This window comes from Puma concolor, chromosome B2, assembly GCF_028749965.1.
Source record: "Puma concolor isolate L17-30 chromosome B2, mPumCon1.1.hap2, whole genome shotgun sequence".
NCBI lineage: Eukaryota > Metazoa > Chordata > Mammalia > Carnivora > Felidae > Puma > Puma concolor.
Window position 1 is genome coordinate 69,416,131 of NC_141671.1, and position 19,632 is coordinate 69,435,762.

Below are 19,632 nucleotides of genomic sequence, written 5' to 3' on the forward strand. Positions count from 1 at the left end.
CCGTCTGGGCATGGTGTTTTCTGTTTTGGAAAGTAATTATTGATTATGTTTCTTTGATAGAGGCTTATGTAGATCATTTGTTTCTTTTTGTGTGAGTTTTGGCAGCTTGTATCTTTCAAGGAAGTGGTCCATTTCATCTGGGTTATTAAATTTGGATGTGGAGTTAATACTATTCCTTTATTCTTTTAATATCTATGAGATCTGTAGTGATGTTCCTTTTTCATTTATGATACTAGTAATTTGTGTCTCCCCCCCCCGCCTTTTTTTTTTTTTTTAAGTTTATTTATTTTGAGAGGGAGGGGGAAAGAAAATCCCAAGCAGGCTCCATGCTGTCAGTGTGGAGCCCGCTACAGAGCTTCATCCCGAGAACCATGAGATGATCAACTGAGCTGAAACTAAGAGTTGGATGCTTAACTGAGTGAACCACCCAGGTATCCCTGTGTCTTCCCTCTTTTTAATTAGCCTGGCTGGCAGCTTATGGATTATATTAGTCTTTAAAGAACCAGATTTTGGTTTTGTTGATTTTTTTTTTTTTTTGATTGATTCCCTATTCAGTTTCATTGATTTATGCCCTAATTTGTATTATTTCTTTTCTGATGCTTCAGTTTTGAACTGCTCTTTTTCTAGCTTCCTAAGATAGAAGCTTAGGTGATGTAGTTGAGATATTTCTTTATACATGCTTTCAGTGCTTAAATTTCCCTGTGTATACTGCTTTCACTATATCTCTCAAATTTGGTAAGTTGTGCTTTCATTTTTATTTAGTTCAAAATATTTTAAAATTTATTTTGAAGTTTCTTCATTGATCCATTTGTTATTTAGAGGTGTTTTAATCTTCCACATATTTTGGAATTTTCCATTTGTTGATTTGTAGCCTTTCACTTATAGATTTCTAGTTTAATCCTGTTGTGATCTCAGAGCAGACGTGTGATTTCTGTTTCTGTAAATTTGTTAAAGTGTTTTATGGCTCAGAATGTAGTCTGTCTTAGTGATCGTTCCATGTGAGCTTGGGAAAAATGTGTATTTTTGTGTTGTTGGATGAAGAAGTGGTCTGTAGATGTCCATCATCTCCAGTTGGTTGGTGGTATTATTGAGTTCAACTTTGTTCTCAGTGATTTTCTGCCCACTGTCACAGTCCATTTCTAATACAGGAATGTTACAGTTTCCAATTATTATAACAGGTCTTCTGTTTTCTTCTTGGAATTCTATTAGATTCTGCCTTATATAGTTTAACACTGTTGTTAGGTACATACATATTAGGGATTGTTATGTCTTCATTGAAAATTGACTCTGTTGGGGTGCCTGGGTGGCTCAGATGGTTAAGCATCCTACTTCAGCTCAGGTCATAATCTCATGGTTCATGGGTTCAAGCCCCTCATCGGCCTATGTGCTGACAGCTCAGAGCTGGAGCCTGCTTCAGATTCTGTGCCTTTTCTCTCTCTGGCCCACTTGCTCAGGTGCGCTTTCTCTCTCTCAAAAATAAATATTAAAAAATTAAAGGAAATTGACTCTGTTAACATTATGTAATGCCCTTCTTTATGTCTGATAACTTTCCTTGCTTTTACATCTGCTTTGTCTGAAAACATAGCTACTCCTGCTTTCTTTTGATTATTGTTAGTGTGATATATCTTTCCCCATCTGTTTACTTTTAATCTGTATGTGTCCATTTGTTTATTTAGTGTCTGAAGTATGTTTCTTGTAGATGGCATATGGTTGGGTCTGTTGTTTGATCCACTTTGACAACTCTGTCTTTTGATTGGTGCACCTAAACCATTGATGTTCAGAGTGATTATTGATGTAGTTGGATTAATGTCTACTGTATTTATTAAATTTTTAAAAATTATTTTTTTAATTTTTAAAGACATTTTTAGAAGTTTATTTAGAGAAGGAGAGAGAGAACACACAAGCAGGGGAGAGGCAGAGAGAGAATCTCAAGCAGGCTCCACACGGTCAGTGCAGAGCCCAACGCTGGGCTCTAACTCAGGAACTGTGAAATCATGACCTGAGCCAAAATCAGGAGTCAGGCGCTTAACTGACTGAGCCACCCAGGTGCCCCTGAACAGTATTTGTTACTGTTTTCTGTTTGTTGCAAAGTATTTGTTTTGTGAATTATATTTATGATTTTTAAATGTTGATTCTTTTGGAATAAACTCTGCTCGATTAGTATATATTTTTCTTTACATATTACTGGATTTGATTTGCTGATATTTTATTTAGGATTTTATATTTGTCTCCATGAGAGTGGTAATTTTCCTTCCTTGGGTGTCATTGTCAGGTTTGGAATCCAGATACTCTTTACTTTGCGAAGTCAGTGCAGGGTATTTCCCCTTCTTTTATTTTCTGGGAAAATAAGTGTGTTGCTCTTTCTTAAAAGCTTGAAAGAAATTACTATAGGGGCATCTGGCTAACTCAGTCATTAGAGCATGTGACTCTTGAACTTGGGGTTGTAAGATTGAGCCCCATATTGGGGGTATTTTTACTTAAAAAATAGGACGAAATTACTTACTGTGAAATAAAAATAACCTGTATAAAAAAATTACTAGAGAGGTCTTTTGGGCCTGAATATTTCTTCATGGAAATATTTGTAATAATTCAGTTTCTTTTATTGATGCAGCAGTGTTCAAATCTTCTTGTGTCAGTTTGGTAATATTTGTGCCCTTGTAGGTATTTAGGTGTGTTTTCTCTAGTCAACTAAGTCAGTGCCTCCCCATCCATCACGTTTTTATCTTTCAGTTTAGTTACATCTCTCATGTACTGTTATCTCCTTTTTGCTTTTCTTTTTGTTCTTAAGGGTTTCTACTTTTTCTCCTCTCCTTCCTTTACTGTCATTTTAGTGAAGCATATGGAGAAAAATGCATTTATTTGATTTGTGATACTTGCTGGGATCTCTTCTTAACCTTTATCTCTTCTTCCACTTAATTTTGTAAGTGGAGTTTAGTGGACATAATTTTCTATTCTCATTATTACTAATGTCAGCTATAGCAGGATATTGAAATGTGAAATGCTCTCCAGGACTTTTAAGGATTTAAGGTTTTGCTCCTACTGTAAGTTGCCCTAAACTTATGTTTTAAAAATGTGTTTGTTTTTTCTAACTTATTTTTTTTTTATTGGCAGTAATCACTTTCTCGAGGTTATTGTTCTTTTATTTATACATTTAGAGGTTCTAATTTGTTGATTGTTCTTTCATTTATACATTTAGAGGTTCTAATCTGTGGATTGGGAAATCATATGACTAGATGTGTTAGAATTGTGTGTTTAGAACCCTAGTTCCTTTAGTGCATAAATAATAAGCATTTCTTGACTTTTCGCTGCCTCGTGGCCTTTTTGACTAACTTGCCTAGTTGATGGATACTAGTTGCTCGATTATGAGTCTTCATTAGCTTAGAAATCATTATAGTTTAATTACCTTTTCTGTCTTGGTAGCATAACTTTCACCTAACCATCTTTTTTTAAAACAGGTTCATTTTACTTTTGATTTTTTAATGTTCTTTTTGGGGAATAATTTTAAATTCATAGGTTTCGAAGATGTCATAGTTTCTATATACTATTCATTTTTTCTTAATGTTGGCACCTTATATGATCATAGTACATTTGTTAAAAACTTGGAAATTAACATAACTATAATACTATTACCCAAACTACAGACTTTATTTGTACTTCCCTGGTTATTTCACTAATGTCCTTTTCTTATTCCAAGGTCCAATCCAGGATACCGCATTTTGATCGTTACATCTCCTTAGTCTCCTCTGATCTATAATAGTTTCTTAATCTTTCCTTCCTTTTTAAAAGCATACTAGTCAGGTATTTTGTAGACTGTTTCTCAGTTTATCTGATGTTTTCTCATGATTAACTGGCATTATGGGTTTTTGGGAAGAAGACCACAGAGCTGAAGTGGCATTTTCATCACATCGTATTAAATACTACATCCTGTGAATAAAACATCACTTTTGATTTTAACCTTAATTATGGCTGAGGTAGTGATTGTCAGATATCACTGTCAATTGACTTTTTTTCCCCTTTCTGTAGTCGATGCTTGTAATTGAGTTACCAAGTCCAGTCTATACTGAAGGGAAAGGGAATTAAGTTTCATCTCTTATAGGAAAGAGTTTGTGCATATATCATTTGGAATTCTTTTTTAAGGAAAGTATGTCCCTTTTTCCCATTTAGTTATTTATTCATTCAGTCATTTATGTCAGTATGACTTCGTGAATATTTGTTTACTTTTGGGAGTTATAATTCAATACTGTTGCTTATTTTTGCTAAAATTGTTTCACCCTTGTTCAACTATTGGGAGGTTCAGTTTGGCTCCTGTAACCTTTTGATATTCCCCCATCTTTTTTGTGTGTGTGTGTGTGTGTGGAAAAAGAACCTCCTTATTTCCTAGTATACAGAATATTCCAGGTTTATCTTGTATTTTCCCTGCCCCATCCTTAGAATCAGTCATTTCTTCTAGGAGCCTGAGCTCCGTTTATTAGAGAATGATATTTAAAAATCAGGATCTGGCTGTAAGTGTACTTGTTGCCACTAGGCTGTCACTGCTTTTTAGACCTCTCAGAGAAGAGAGCCTTAGTTCTGTATACTAACCCATGCTACAAGACATGCCTATATTTGTTCTTTTACCTATCTGTATATATGTCAAACAAATATGGATTCATACTGATATCTCTTTCTCTAGTACCATTAGAATAAACAGAGTTCATTCTGGTTTTCTTTTCTGTTGCTTATTTGTAACCTCTTTCTCTGACAGGGAGAAACCTTGCATCCATTATACACTATTATTTGTCCAACCCCAGTATACATGTAAAGAAGTTTCAGATTTGCTCATAGTGACTTCTTCCTTCCCATTTCATAATTTTGGTTGTGAACTCCTATTCTTTGAAACTCTTTTTGAGGCTGTATTGAAATTTTTAGAGAGGATTTATATTTGATTCTGTTAGTCACATAGAGGCTTTTTGCAGGGTGGGGCTTTAAAAATGGTTTTTTATTGTAGCAGAAATATACATAACAAAATTTACAATTTTAACCATTTTCAAGTGTACAATTTGGATTGTCATTAAGTACTTTCATAATGTTGTACAATCATTACCACCATTCATTTCCAGAACTTTTTCATCATCCCAAACAAAAACCATATGCCAATTAAAAAAATAACTCTCCATTCTTCTCCTTCTCCAACCCGTGTTAACCTCTGTCGCACTTTCTGCTTCTGAATTTGCCTATCCTTGATACCTCATATAAGTGGAGTCATACAATATATGTTATTTTATGGCTAGCTTGTTTAACTCATTGTAATGTTTTCAGGGTTCATCCATGTTGTAGCATGTATCAGAATTTGATTCCTTTATGGCTGAATAATATTCCTCTGTGTGTGTATGTATATGCATATATACACAGAACATTTTATTTATTTATTCATCTTTTGCTGGACATTTGAGTTGTTTTCACCTTTGGCTATGTGATTAATGCTACTATGAATGTTGGTATGTAAGTATCAGAGTCCGTGCTGTCCCAGTTATTTTGGGTACAAACCTAGAAATGAGATTTCTGGAACACAGGGTAATTCTGTTTAACTCTGAGGAACTGCCGAACTTCCCATGGTGGCTGCACTGTTTTACATTCCCACCAGCGATGCACAGAATTTCCAGTTTCTCCACATTCTTACCAACACTTACTATTTAATGTTTTTTAAAAATAATGGCTCTCCTAATGACTGAGTATCTCATTATAGTTTTGATTTGCATTTTTCCAACATCTAGTGATACTCAGCCTCTTGTGAGACTGTTTTAATTATAGACTTTCCTGGGTCCTGTAGGTTATGGTTATGAAAATTCTGGTCCCAAACCTGAGTAATTGTGAGCTTGTGGTTAGGAATTCCCTAACCATGAGATAAATACACTTTGTCATCAGTTTAACCTAAAAACCCAGAGCAAAGGAAAGACATCAGAATTATTCCTACTTTCTTTCAGTTTCTTTTTTTCTCCTAGTTCACCTAATTTTAAGGTTGCCCTTCAGATCTTCTGGTCATCAGTTTAACCTCTCATCTTGCTGGCATCCCAAACTTGATCTTAAAGCCCAGGATCTAGGCCATGAGGTTTTTGACTCTGAGACAAATGCCAGCTTCAGAACTCATTTATCTCTCAGTTCCCACTTTCTGGTTGTTTATGGTTTCAGAGGGTTTTAGCCACTCACTTAAAATTTTAAAACTCATCATGAGTATATGTGGTGTTCTGATCTAGAGGATTTTCCTGGACATTGAGTTCACCATATTGTCAACGCAGATGTTAAACATTGATTTCTCTTCTGTTAAAAGGCAGAGATGATTGACTGAAGAAAAGGCTAGTGTCTGGATATAGTTCTCATAAATGATTTATAAACAAAATAACAAAGTAACAGGTAGTAATTTGATCAGTGATCAAATATGGACATACAGGGTTGGTTTTTATATATTTTATACATACTCATATGCTCCGCCTCTGTTTTTATTGTATCAAATCTTACCAATTTGAGTTTCTTCTTGGTAACAAACTCATGCATATGGACAACTGTAAATTAGCAGAAACAGATTTTAATGTGTTCTTTTTCATTTTGGAGATAAGATGTTTATAAGAAATATTCAAAAAGCAAGAAAATTAAGAAAACATCTAATCAAAGAGCTTGAGAAATGCTAAATTTTATTTCATATTGAATAGCTTTGTTAATGAATATTTATCTCTGTTTTATTTCAGCTTTGGCTAGATCAGAATCTAAGAGAGATGGAGGTTTTAAAAATAATTGGAGCTTTGATCATGGAGACGAAAGTGAAGGAGATACAGATAAAGAGTAAGAACTTTTTTTCTTCTGTCACATATTTTATAAGAATGACATTTCATTGGAAAATGATTTATATTCCATGGAAGTATTTTTAAGAGTATGGTATTCTTAAGAAAACATCTTTTATAGTAGCATCAAGGAAAGAAAAAGCAGATTTTTATTAAATAATTTTGCTTTTTCATTTCTCTTTTGAATGATTATGTGCATGTGAATGATTATGTGTCTTTTGAAATAATTATGTGCATGTAATACATGTAAGCTTATTAAAAATTGATCATTAAAGATTTTCAATTAAAGAAATTCTTCTTTTTTTAAAATAACATTTCTGATTTGAAAAGCTACTGTTTATCATGAGTAAGTGAACCCACATTAAGACCCCTGAATTTTTTGTGAAAGTTTAAGTCCTATAGTGTATCTTTCTTCCCAGTTGCCCTATCCATCTTAGATCACATTACTACCAGAGAAAGCAGAAACTATATAAATGATAAACACAGATGTTAACTCAGGCAAAAGTTAAACAGAGTAGTTATTTTTTTTTTTTTTAATTTTTTTTTTCAACGTTTATTTATTTTTGGGACAGAGAGAGACAGAGCATGAACGGGGGAGGGGCAGAGAGAGAGGGAGACACAGAATCGGAAACAGGCTCCAGGCTCTGAGACATCAGCCCAGAGCCTGACGCGGGGCTCGAACCCACGGACCGCGAGATCGTGACCTGGCTGAAGTCGGACGCTTAACCGACTGCGCCACCCAGGCGCCCCCAGAGTAGTTATTACACTTTGTTAGTGTGCTTAGAATGACTGCTTTGTAAAATTTAAATGATAGTTTTAATACAACCTTTTGCATATCATGAGATTTGTATTACAAAGTCACCATTGCTATTAGGTGCCTTGGTTTGTTGATCTGGTTTTCCACTGGGCCAGAACAAATTCAGAGATACATAAATATATACAAGGAGTTCTACCAAACTATAAGTATTTTTAAAAATTTCTACACAAAAAGTCATTCAGAAGATATTGGCTAATAAATATTGTAGGTGCTTCACTTTTCTGTCTGGGCAACAGCTCCATTCATCATTACCACTTTCATGTGTTTTCATCTATGAGATATTGAACTGACTGTAAACTTTTATTTGAAGGAGAACTTCGAACTGGTAAGGTTTTCACCTAAAATTGGCATTTTGTGGTCATCTTTCTCTCCTGTCTTTTATTATTATATAATAAATAAAATACAAGTATTTTATTATAATTATATATATAATATTAGTATTATATTTTATCACTATAAATAATATATTTTTCTTATGTAATTTTGAAAATTTTGAATTAGATCCAAAATTGAGTAGAAAGTATATCACCTTTTAAATATTTTTGTAAAATGTTTGGAAAAAAGAGAATTTTTACTAGTAAAAAAGTTGGGATGTGTATAAACAGCAATGAAACAAATATTTTACATTTTTATTATAAATAACTAAGATTTTACTAAAAATAGGTTAACAGTTGTCTTTAGAAGAATGTATTTTGACATTCTTTGTTAGATTTGTCATGATTATATTACTTGTTCTGTATATTTCATTTATGAATCATACTCTTTGGTTTATCATTATAAGAGGATCCTTAGGAGCTTCAGCTTTTTTAATATTTTGAGATTAAATAGATAGTCTGATCTTTTAGAGTCTCAGGCCAGTGGTTCTAAAGTGTTGATATTTCCAGGAGTTGCAAAGGTGTAACTGTTTTACTGTGGTAACACCATTGGAATTACTTTCTTTATATCAGCTAAGGTTTTCTTACCAGCTTTTTCTCTATTTTGTTTCTCTGTTCTTTTCCCCTAATTTTAAATCCAAGACAGAAAGGAAAAATGAGTGACTGTAAATGGAATCTACAGTTAGGAAAACAAAAATTATATGTTCATTTATAGCAAGGGCAACAAACGATGGCCCATTGGCTGAGTCTGGCCCATCATTAGATTTTGTTAATAGTTTTATTGGAACACAGCCACACCTGTGGTCTGTGGCTGCTTTCATACCAAAATGGCAGAGTAGTTGGTATAAAGACCATGTTTACTCTCTGGCCCTTTATAGGAAACATTTGCTGATCCCTGAATTAGGTGAGCAAAGAGAATAAAACTTCTGAATTAATGTATGGGTTGTAATTGTCACTTAAGGTTTTTTTCCCCCTTGTTTTCTGTGTAGTGAGGCAAATCTACTCAGTGTGGGTGAAGATGAGGATTCTGAGACCTCAAAAGGAAAAAAGGCAAGTGTTGCTTTTCTGATTTTTTTTTTTTTTGGTAATTTTTTTAGGTTGTATACTAAAAACTAATACTTCAAAAGAAGATTTATATATATATATTTCTAAATTTTGAGAGAGAGAGAAAGTGAGTGGGGGAGGCGGGGAGAGGGAGAGAGAATCAGAGAGAGAGAGAGAGAGAGAATGAATCCCAAAGCAGGCTCTGTGCTGTCAGTGCAGCCTCAGATGGGGCTTAATCTCACAAATCATGAGATCATGACCTGAGCTGAAATCAAGAGTCAGACGCTTAACTGACTGAGCTACCCAGGCATCTCTCAATATAGTCTTAATTTGCATTTCTTTTATGATGAGTAAGGTTAAATGTGTTTTCATATGTGTAGTCCATTTATTTTTCATTTTTGATAACTGTCAGTTAATATCTTTGCCCATTTTTTTAATTTAGTCTGTAGAATATTATTGATTCATATGAATTCTTACTATATTGAGTCTAAGTAACACTTTTTTAACATCTCTGAAATCTATCTAGATGCATAATAATAATGGCATGACATAGTTCATTTAGAAAAATTTGTTTGCACATTTGTATTTACAATGATACATGTCTTATAATGGTTTCATAGATTGATGAAATAGAGTCTTTTGGAGAATTTGGCCCCTTGCTGTGATACTTACTATCTGCTAATAGTTTAAACCATTTTTTTTTGACTGGTCTTTTGCATTTGCTTTTGACGATTATTGCCTTGGATAAAAAGTTTTCTTATGTTGTCAAAATATTGATCTTTTTTCCTTTAATGGCTTTTGGGTTTAGTGTCTTTTTTCCTAATGATGTTAACTTAATTACTTACTTGCTTTGTCCTACAAGATTGTTTCACAATACCAATACGAATATAATTACTAATAAAATGATTAATATTTTTTTTCCTTCTGTTTGCTTGTTGGTGTTTGGTGGCACCGTCAGGTATATCCTATTAGGAATGAGTATTTAAATTACTATGTTGTGTGTTTTTGTTTTTGTTTTTTTGAGTGAACTTTAAAAAAATTTTTTGTTTATTTGTGTTAAGTAATCTTTACACCCAACCTGGGACTTGAACCCATAACCCCGAGATCAAGAGTTACATGCAGCTCTGACTGAGCCAGCCAGGTGCCCCTACTACTTTTTTTTTTTTTAAATCAATTAAAATGAGTTTGTTTTATAATTATACAAAAAACATTTTTGTGATTTGAAAGTCCTATCTATAAAAGAAGTTTTATTCAGAGAAGTCTAGGTTTTGTTCTGATTTCCTCTATCCTTTTCTCTTTCACTAATAGGTAACCTTTTTTAAAAATTACATGGTTTAGCCTTTCATTTTAATTTTCTTCCTTCCTTTTTTTTTTTTTAACATTTATTCATTTTTTGAGAGAGAGAAAGAGAGACAGAGAGACAGAGCGTGAGTAGGGGAGGGGCAAAGAGAAAGGGAGACACAGAATCCGAAGCAGGCTCCAGGTTCCGAGCTGTCAGCACAGAGCCCAATGCAGGGCTCGAACCCACAAACCATGGGATCATGGCCTGAGCTGAAGTCGGACGCTCAACCGACTGAGCCACCCAGGCACCCCTCTTCACTTTTTTAATAGAATATACAGCCTTTCTTGGAGAAACTGCCCACACTATTTGATACTTCGATTGTTTTGCTTAACAGTATAGTCTGCAAAGTATTTAGAGATCTTTATCATCTCTTGGGGCACCTAGGTGGCTCAGTCAGTTGGGCATCTGATTCAGGTCATGATCTCACGGGTTCGTCTGTTCAAGCCCTGCCTCGGGTTCACTGCTGTCAGTGCAGAGCCCACTTCTAATCTTCTCTCCCTCTCTCTCTGCCCCTCCCCGGCTCACGCCCTCTAGCAAAAATTAATAAAACATTTTTAAAAAAACCTCTGTATCATCTCTTTTGTTGTTACATAGTATTCCCGTGAGTGGATAAACAGTAGATATTTAGTTGATTGCCTAGTGATGAGCAGAGGTGTTTCCTAGTCTTTTGTTACTATAAGTAGTGCTTTAATAAAGCCTTATGCTTTAAAATAAATAAGTAAAGCCTTATGCTTATATCTTTTCATATCTTTACAGTATACTTTTGGGATAGATTCCTAGAATTGCAGTTGCTGTTTCAGAGGGTAAATATATATGTAATTTTGCTAGTTATTACCAAATGCCTCATTCATAGGAGTTAGCATTTGCCATTCCCGCTAATAATATATGAAAGTTCCTATTTTCTTGTAATCTTGGGAAGTATGTGGTCAAAGTTGAATTTTTACTATTTTGACATAGTACCCTCTTCATAGATTTCTTGTATTTACAGTTGAATACTATTATAGGGGCTTTTAAATTTACTTTCCCTCCATCTTTGTGGTTTTTTTTTTCTTCTACAACATCTCTATTTTGTTGTAATTAAGGGAATTTATAGAATTTGAAGATTTTCTCTTAGTACTCTAAAATTTTTCTTTATGAAGTTACAATGAAAAACTATGAGGTTTTTTTCACATTGCAGTTTTCCCTAGCTTTTTTTTTTTTTATTAAAAATGTTATTTAATGTTTATTTTTCAGAGAGAGAGAGAGAGAGATGGAATGTGAGCAGGAGAGGGGCAGAGAGAGAGGGAGACACAGAATCCGAATCAGACTCCAGGCTCTGAGCTATCAGCACAGAGCCTGACGTAGGGCTTGAACTCAGGAACCACAGATCATGATCTGAGCCGAAGTCGAACGCTTAACTGACTGAGCCACCCAAGTGCCCCTCTAGCTTTTATTTTGACATCTGGATTGCTTAGAGTGCTACTGTTTAGGGGTTCTTTAGGTGGACAGAAATATAGTAAACTCTGCAGGGAAAAATAAAAGGGTGTTTTCAGTTACTAACTTCTGTGACATTGGTTTTCAGTTTATGTGGTGTGTTTTTTTTCTTTAAACAATTTTTTTAATGTTTATTTATTTTTGAGAGACAAACAGAGTATGAGCGGAGAAGGAGAGGCACAGAGAGAGAAGGAGACACAGAATCTAAAGCAGGCACCTGGCTCTGTGCTATCAACACAGGGCTCGAACTCACATACCGCGAGATCATGATCTGAGCGGAAGTCTGACGCTCAACTGACTGAGGCACCCAGGCACCCCTTTAATGAACTTTTTTAAAACATTTATTTATTTTGAGAGAGAGGGAGTACGAGTGGGAGAAGGGGCAGAGAGAGAGGAGAAAGAATCCTAAGTAGGCTCCGCAATGATGCAGTGCTCAATCTCACAAACCATGAGATCATGGCATAAACGAAAATCAGTAGTTAGATGCTTAACCAACTGAGCCACCCAAAAACCCCTGTAATGTACGTTATAAATGTGTAATCATTGGGGCGCCTGGGTGGCTCAGTCGGTTAAGCGGCCGACTTCAGCTCAGGTCACGATCTCACACTCCGTGAGTTCGAGCCCCGCGTCGGGCTCTGTGCTGACCGCTCAGAGCCTGGAGCCTGTTTCAGATTCTGTGTCTCCCTCTCTCTGACCCTCCCCCATTCATGCTCTGTCTCCCTCTGTCTCAAAAATAAATAAACGTTAAAAAAAAATTTTTTTTAAATAAAAAAAAATGTGTAATCATTTAATAGATTCTTTTAGGTTATCTTCTTATCTGAAATTCTTACGTGCTATATTTCTTGAATACTTATTTTTTCCTTAAATTGATTTATTTGATGTGTGATAAGTTCAGGTGGATGATAACCATATGTTGATAATTTTTGCACATTTCATAGTCCCAATGAAAAATTTATTCATGCAACAAATATGTATTGATCACAGTGTTCCAGATGCTAGTGAACAAAGTAGTCAAGTTTCTTTCTCCTTTGGAGCTTAAATTCTAGTAACTGACTATGCTCATTTGTTGCTTGATGAATATATAATACAGAATTGGCAAACTAAGGCTTACAGGCCAATTTGGCCTACAATCTATGGCCTAAGAACCATTTTTAAATGATTTCCCCCAAAGTCAAAAGAATACTGTTTTATTACATGCAAATATTATATGAAATTTAAATTTGTGTTTATAGATAAAATTTTATTGGAAAACAGCTGTGCTTATTTGTTTATGTATTATCTGTTACTGCTTTCATGCTATAACACAGATTTGAATTTTTTGGACAGAGTTGAGTAGTTTCAACAGAGACTGTTGACCCACAAAGTCTGAAATACTTGCTATGTGACCCTTTACAAAAAAGATTTGCTGGAGCGCCTGGGTAGCTCAGTTAGTTAAGCATTGGACTTTGGCTCAGGTCATGATCTCATGGTTCGTGGGTTTGAGCCCTGCATTGGGCTCTGTGCTGACAGCTCAGAGCCTGGAGCCTACTTCGGATTCTGTGTCTCCCTCTCTCTCTGCCCCTCTCCTGCTCACTCTCTGTCTCTCTCTCAAAAATAAATAAACATTAAAAAAAAATTACAAAAAAGGTTTGCTGATCCCTGTCCTATTGTTTGTACTGTGTAAAGGTTTTCCATGTGGATTGATACTCAGTTGAGAGAAACAGCTTTTTTTGGATGAGTAAAGTATTAGAGTAGTTCATCAGAATATCAGATTCTAGACCTGCCAATAATTGTCCATTTTATAGGATGGTTGTGAGAATTGTGAGGCTATGTAACCTATATAGTGCATGGCTCCACTGAGTCTTCCACCAGTGGCTAATGCCTATATTTAAAGTTGGTTTTGTAATCACGATTGTTTTGTGCTAATCCTTCTGTCTACAGTTCTCCTGATCTTATGCTTGCATTAGCTAGAAAACTGTGTTAGGCTATTAAACAGAGGGGCAGAGGGGAAGAAAAATTAAAATTTTTCAGGAACACCCAGATTGAATATATCATCTTGAATTTTATTTTATTTTATTTTTTTTTTTATTACGCTTTTTTTTTGAGAGGCATAGAAAGAGCACAAGTGGGAGAGGGGCAGAGTGAGAGGGAGACACAGAATCCAAAGTAGGCTCCAGGCTCTGAGGTGTCAGCACAGAGCCCGATGTGGGGCAACCGCGAGATCTGAGCTGAAGTTGGACGCTTAACTGAGCCACCCAGGTGCCCCTTGACTTAAACAATTCTTAAAAGGAAAGATGAACTTTCTACATTTATATAAAGGAATATTTAGTGCAGTTCCTTTTTGGTATCTGTAGAATAGTTGGTATTCCAATGGTGAGTCCTTTCTGGAATAACACAGTTTGTTTCTGCTTTTTTCTTGTTAAGCATCATTATTTATATTTCTACAGCATTATAAACAGCATTATAAAAATTTCTCATGCAGTATAGTATGGGAGCACATAGACTTTGGAATCAGACTGGTCTTTAAATGTTTAAAGCCATTTAACTAGTTTGGACAGGTTACTTTGCTTTTTTAGCTCACTGATCTTCATAGCACAAGGATAGAATGTCAATAGAGTTTAAATGACATGTGGTGGAGAGATTTTGTTAAGGAGAGAATTGAAGTGGGAAATTAATCCTATCACTCAACAGCAGCAAGTAATTGACCTGTTTTAGGTGTGGTTGCTGAATCCCAATCTGAAGAACTACTGAAATGTATAAAATATGGAGATTGAATATAAAGTAACTAACAATGCCTATTCATAGTAAGTATTCACTAAATATTAGCTTTTATAATTGCCTAGATAGAATGAAATTGTATGATCAGCCCTTTTTTTTTTTTTAAGTTTTTTTAGAATTTACTTATTTTGAGGGGCGCCTGAGTGGCTCAGCCAGTTAAGCGTCCGCTTACATAGGTCATGATCTCATGGTTTGTGAGTTCGAGCCCCATCATTGGGCTCTGTGCTGACAGCTCAGAGCCTGGAGCCTGTTTCAGATTCTGTGTCTCTCTCTCTCTCTCTACCCCTCCCCTACTTGCACTTCTGTCTCTATCTCAAAAAATAAACATTAAAAATTTTTTTTTTAATTTATTTATTTTGAGAGGGAGATAGCGCAGGCGGGGGAGGGGCAGAGAGAGGGAGAACAGAATCCCAAGGAGGCTCTGCACTGTTAGCACGGAGCCCGACATGGAGCTTGAATTCAAGAAACCGTGAGATCATGACAGGAGCCGAAACCAAGAGTCAGATTCTTAACTGACTGAGTCATCCGGGTGCCTTTATATGATTATTCGTTAATGGAAACTTTTTGCTTCTGAGATTCTTAACAGGCTATATATATCAAAATCACCCAGAGCATTGATCCTCCAGTGTTAGTGTTTGTCAGAATCACCTGGAAGGTTTGATAAAAATATTGCTGGACCCCACTTCCAGAGTTTCTTATTTAGGAGATCTGGAGTGGGGCCTGATAATTTGCATTTTAAGTGTTTGCAAATGATGCTGGTTCTGCTGGTCCAGCAGCCACACTTTGAGAACCATTCATTGACTTAAGGCATTTTTTCAGAATAACATGGGGAAAGGGCTAGGTCACAATGACTAGATAGGCCTAATTTTCCTCAGATGAATGCATCTTAATGACCAGTTGTTAGGCTAAGAGAGGATACCTGTATTTCTAATTGAGTGGGAACTGTTGATAACTGAATTCCTACCCATGTGCCCATTGCAGGGATAGGCAGTTTGTGTATATTTTTGTTAATGCATGCAATAATCCTATGACTATAAGGAAGGTTACCCAGCTAGAAAGAGACAAGTCTGTTTGATTCCTAAATTGTTATCTTTCCACAATAATGCTATTCACCAAATGCAAAAGAGATTGTATTCTTCTTCTAACAGAAATGAGAGTGTGATAATCCCATTACCTTTATCCCCTGTGGGTTTTTTTCCCGTTTTTTAATTGTTTCTCTTGATCATGTGTCTAATTTCTTTGAGTCTGCTATGAATGTTAATTGCATATGAAAAATCATGGAGGTAGTTGGAGGCCTAGAAAATTATCTTTTTGGAAGAGAAATATATTTACTTCTGGCTTGTTACTAGGAGCATTAGCAATCTCAGTCTCAGATCACCTTAATCCAGTGGTTCTTCAAATGTGGTATCAGCATCACTTGGGGACTTGCTAGAAATACAGATTCCTAGGCCCACCCTAGACCTAATGAATAAGAATAAACTGTAAAAGGTTGGACACAGCAATTTAATTCTGTAATTAATTATGCAAGTAATTCTGATTTACATTAAACATTTGGAACTTCCTTAATTGAACTGAAGGTTGAGATGATTAGAAGCTGGATTTCAGGTTTATGAAGGCTATTATTCATAGCCTATCATTCTGATCCAAATTTTGAAGGTTTATGAGGCCAGTCACATATGGTAGATGTGCATCCCTGCTTTTTGTTTCTCTAGCTCTCTGTTGGAAGTTCCGACTTAGCCTCTCAGTTGCATCTTCTGGAATCAATAGATGCATCAGGGGAAAATACAAATCTGGGCTCAGGTCTCTTGTGTTTCTTGTTCCTGATCTTAGTTCTTAATTCTTCACTGCCTTCAGAGTCCTCAGCTGTCTCAAACATACATTTTTTTAGTTTGCATTTTGTCCAGGTTTTTTTCTAGTTGTTTTCAGATAATGGAAGGAAATTGATCTGCATTACTTAATGTGCCATTGCCAGAAATGGAAGAGTCTGAAGCACATGGCTGTAAAAGATTAGGAAGTAACAAAATGTCTCAAGGAGGAGAAAGTGATAAGCAGTGTGTCAAAAATAGATCTTTTTGGAATTTTGTAATGTAGATTTGCCTGAAAATAAGAATAGTGTTGGCAAAATGAACTCTGTACTCAGGAGGACTTTTTTGTGAGAGAGATTTTTTTAGGGAAATGTTAGGTTTCTATGGAGATCAATTGTGGAATAAAAGCCAAGTTCCTCTCTTCTTACAATTGTATTTTCTTGTATATGAGTGGAAAATAAAATATTAGGCCACTGATTCAAAAATAAAGTAAATAAGAGGGGTGCCTGGGTGGCTCAGTGGTTGGGCATCCTGACTTTTGGCTCAGGTCATGATCTTATTATGGTCTGTGGGTTCGAGCCACGCATTGGGCTCTTTGCTGACAGCTCGGGGCCTGGAGCATGCTTCGGATTCAGTGTCTGCTTCTCTCTCTGCCCCTCTCACACTTGTGCGCTCTCTCTCTCTCTCTCTCTCTCTCTCTGTGTCTCAAAAATAAACATTAAAATAAAAAAAATAAAAATAAATAAGAAGGATTTTGAAAGTGTTGTTTTTGGGTAAATTATCACTAAGAACTGTGGACCTTTGTCTTAATGAGTCTGAAAGTAGCTTTTAAATGTCTGATGTGATGAATGTAGTAAGAGTAGGTTTCTTTGTTTAAAAGAATTTTCCAAGGAATGGGCCATCCTGTTGTCACACTGTAATCTCCCGAAAGTGATTGCTGATATGCTATATATTATCACTGGCAACAATGAAAGTATCAAGACATTTCAGTTTCTGTGTTTGTATAGAAACTTTGATGCTAAGGCCAAAGTCCTTGTGTAACTTGAAATGATGACTTATTAACACATTTGGCTGTACTTGTCCTACAAATAGCAGTAGCAGGGGAAATATTTTTCTTTACTCTCAGTAAAGCTCTGTTTGAAGATAGTCTACCCTTCATGTCTTCTGTTTTTCTCTTTTAATTATCTTAAAGACCTTTGGAGACACTTAAATGAAGAGAAAATAATATGAACACCCCTGGTCCTACATATTTGTGTTCTCTTTAGGAAAAAAAAGTATTACAGTTGAATTATTTTTAAATTCATGACACTGTCATCCTTCTCTCCCGTCTCCAACAGCTGGTACTATTTTTACAGCTTTTTTAATAAGTGAGTTTTCAAACAACCATATTGTGTTTATTGACTCTTTAACATTTATGGATCTTTTTACAGTTAAATCGTCAATCTGAAATTGTTTCTACCAGTTCTGGTGATCCCTGGAAGACATGTGCGAGACGAAATAAGGCTGACAGTTTAAAACCTTTGAAAGGCAACCCAATTGGACTTAACATGTTGAGCAACAATAAGAAATTGAGGTATAGTCATTACAGAAAAGATAAAGGGTTTGACACCAAAAATTAGCTGCCTTTGTGGCCAGTTGACCCAGCCTATACTTTCACCTTTTTACCAGTGCCAAGAGGTAAAGTTGTACCAGGGCGTGAATTCTTTGCTTTGTATTTGGGATTATGGTTGACTGCAATGATTTTTTTGGTTCTGAATAAAAATATTGCAAGAAAATTTCCAGTAGAGTGAGATTTCATTAGATGAGCTTCCTCTCATATAGTTAGTAAAATCTTGGTCATAATACTAGAAGTAGAAGGCACTGGAGGGTAGAAGGGTCATGTCTCCTTTAGGGGACACTTAATCAGGATTATCTCAAAAGGGATTTTTTTCTTTTCCTTTTTTTTTTTTTTTTTTTTTAAGATTTCTTTTTCCTCTTCCTTTTCTAGTTATAATCCTTAGGGGTTGTCCTAGTGAACCACTTTTACTGATATGATTGATTGTGCTGTTATACCTCCCAGAAATAAGATTGAAAAGCACTGTTTCAATTTCAGTTTTGTCAACTTATAGATAGAAAACTGTGGTACATGAAGGCTAAGTAACTTTGAAGTCAATGGCAAAATCAGAAGTAGAATTTGGGACTCCTGACTTTTTTTTTTCTTTTTCTTTTTTTTACAGTTAGTACATTTGATTTTTATTTTGACATATAAGAAATCTTTGTAATACAGTTTAAAAGCTTTTTTTATGTATAGTTACTAACAGAATAAGAAAAAATATATCTGAGTTAATTTATAGGATATCTTACAGTACAGAACATTCATTTGGATTCCTGATTTCTATTCTAGTGTTCTTCTACTGTTTTATCTTCTTTCATGAATTGTATTAGAAACATTTCAGAGACAAATTCAGAAAGTGGAAAACTCCTGGTGGACAATTTAACATGGTCATTGGATTGATCTGTAAAAACACATATTTTAGTGTGGAGCTTTTTGTGTATGTGTGTTCAGATTTGAAAGGATTTATTTTGCATGTGTGTATGTAATTTTTCCTCTGTTCAAATTATTCTTTGTTTCTTGCATCTGCAGTGAAAATGTACAAAATGCATCAATATGTTCTGGAACTGTAGTTCATGGTAGACGTTTTCAACATGCTAATGTACAGACGTCACTAGTAAAAACAGCAGCCCAAAGGTAAGGATTCTAATTGCCTTTGTTTAGTATATACATACCATCCTCTTTAATACTTCTTCACTGTTTTTTTTTGTTTTTCCTTTAACCAACTTTTTTACTTTGGGGAATTTTACTGTGTTTCTGTTGTCTGTAACAAGATATTCATGTCTCTGAAATAATTCATGTCCTAAGAATTTTATTTTATATCTGCTTTTGAACAAATCACATTCTGTGAATAGAGACATAAATAAAAACCTTTCTATTACATTATATTCCAGTTAAATTAATCTGATTTTACAACATTGACTGTACAACATTTGACAAGAAATCTTCAGGTGTTAGGTTTGCTCTGATAAGTAAAACTAGTTATTAGCTCATTTTAAGATTTATTGGATTTCATAGTTTCAAAACAAATCACATTATTAGCTTTAATTGGGAAAATTTTGTGTTTTAATAGTTTTAGTAGATTTGGATGTTCTCATTGATCATGAAAGTAAT

The 19,632-nt window shown here is 35.0% G+C and overlaps 1 protein-coding gene across 7 annotated transcripts in view; it reads left to right on the top strand.

Annotated features, from left to right (window-relative positions):
* The window catches only part of SENP6 (SUMO specific peptidase 6), a 116,923-nt gene that overhangs the window by 15,820 nt on the left and 81,471 nt on the right, over positions 1-19,632 (top strand). For 6 of the 7 annotated variants that reach the window (XM_086707257.1, XM_086707260.1, XM_086707263.1 and 3 more), the window contains exons 2-5: positions 6,723-6,816; positions 8,996-9,056; positions 17,858-18,000; positions 19,051-19,155. In XM_086707257.1, coding sequence (XP_086563383.1) covers positions 6,723-6,816; positions 8,996-9,056; positions 17,858-18,000; positions 19,051-19,155 — 403 coding nt within the window. Of the gene's footprint in view, positions 1-6,722; positions 6,817-8,995; positions 9,057-9,244; positions 10,192-17,857; positions 18,001-19,050; positions 19,156-19,632 lie in introns of those variants that run through there. The other variant, XM_086707261.1, reaches the window with a different exon arrangement.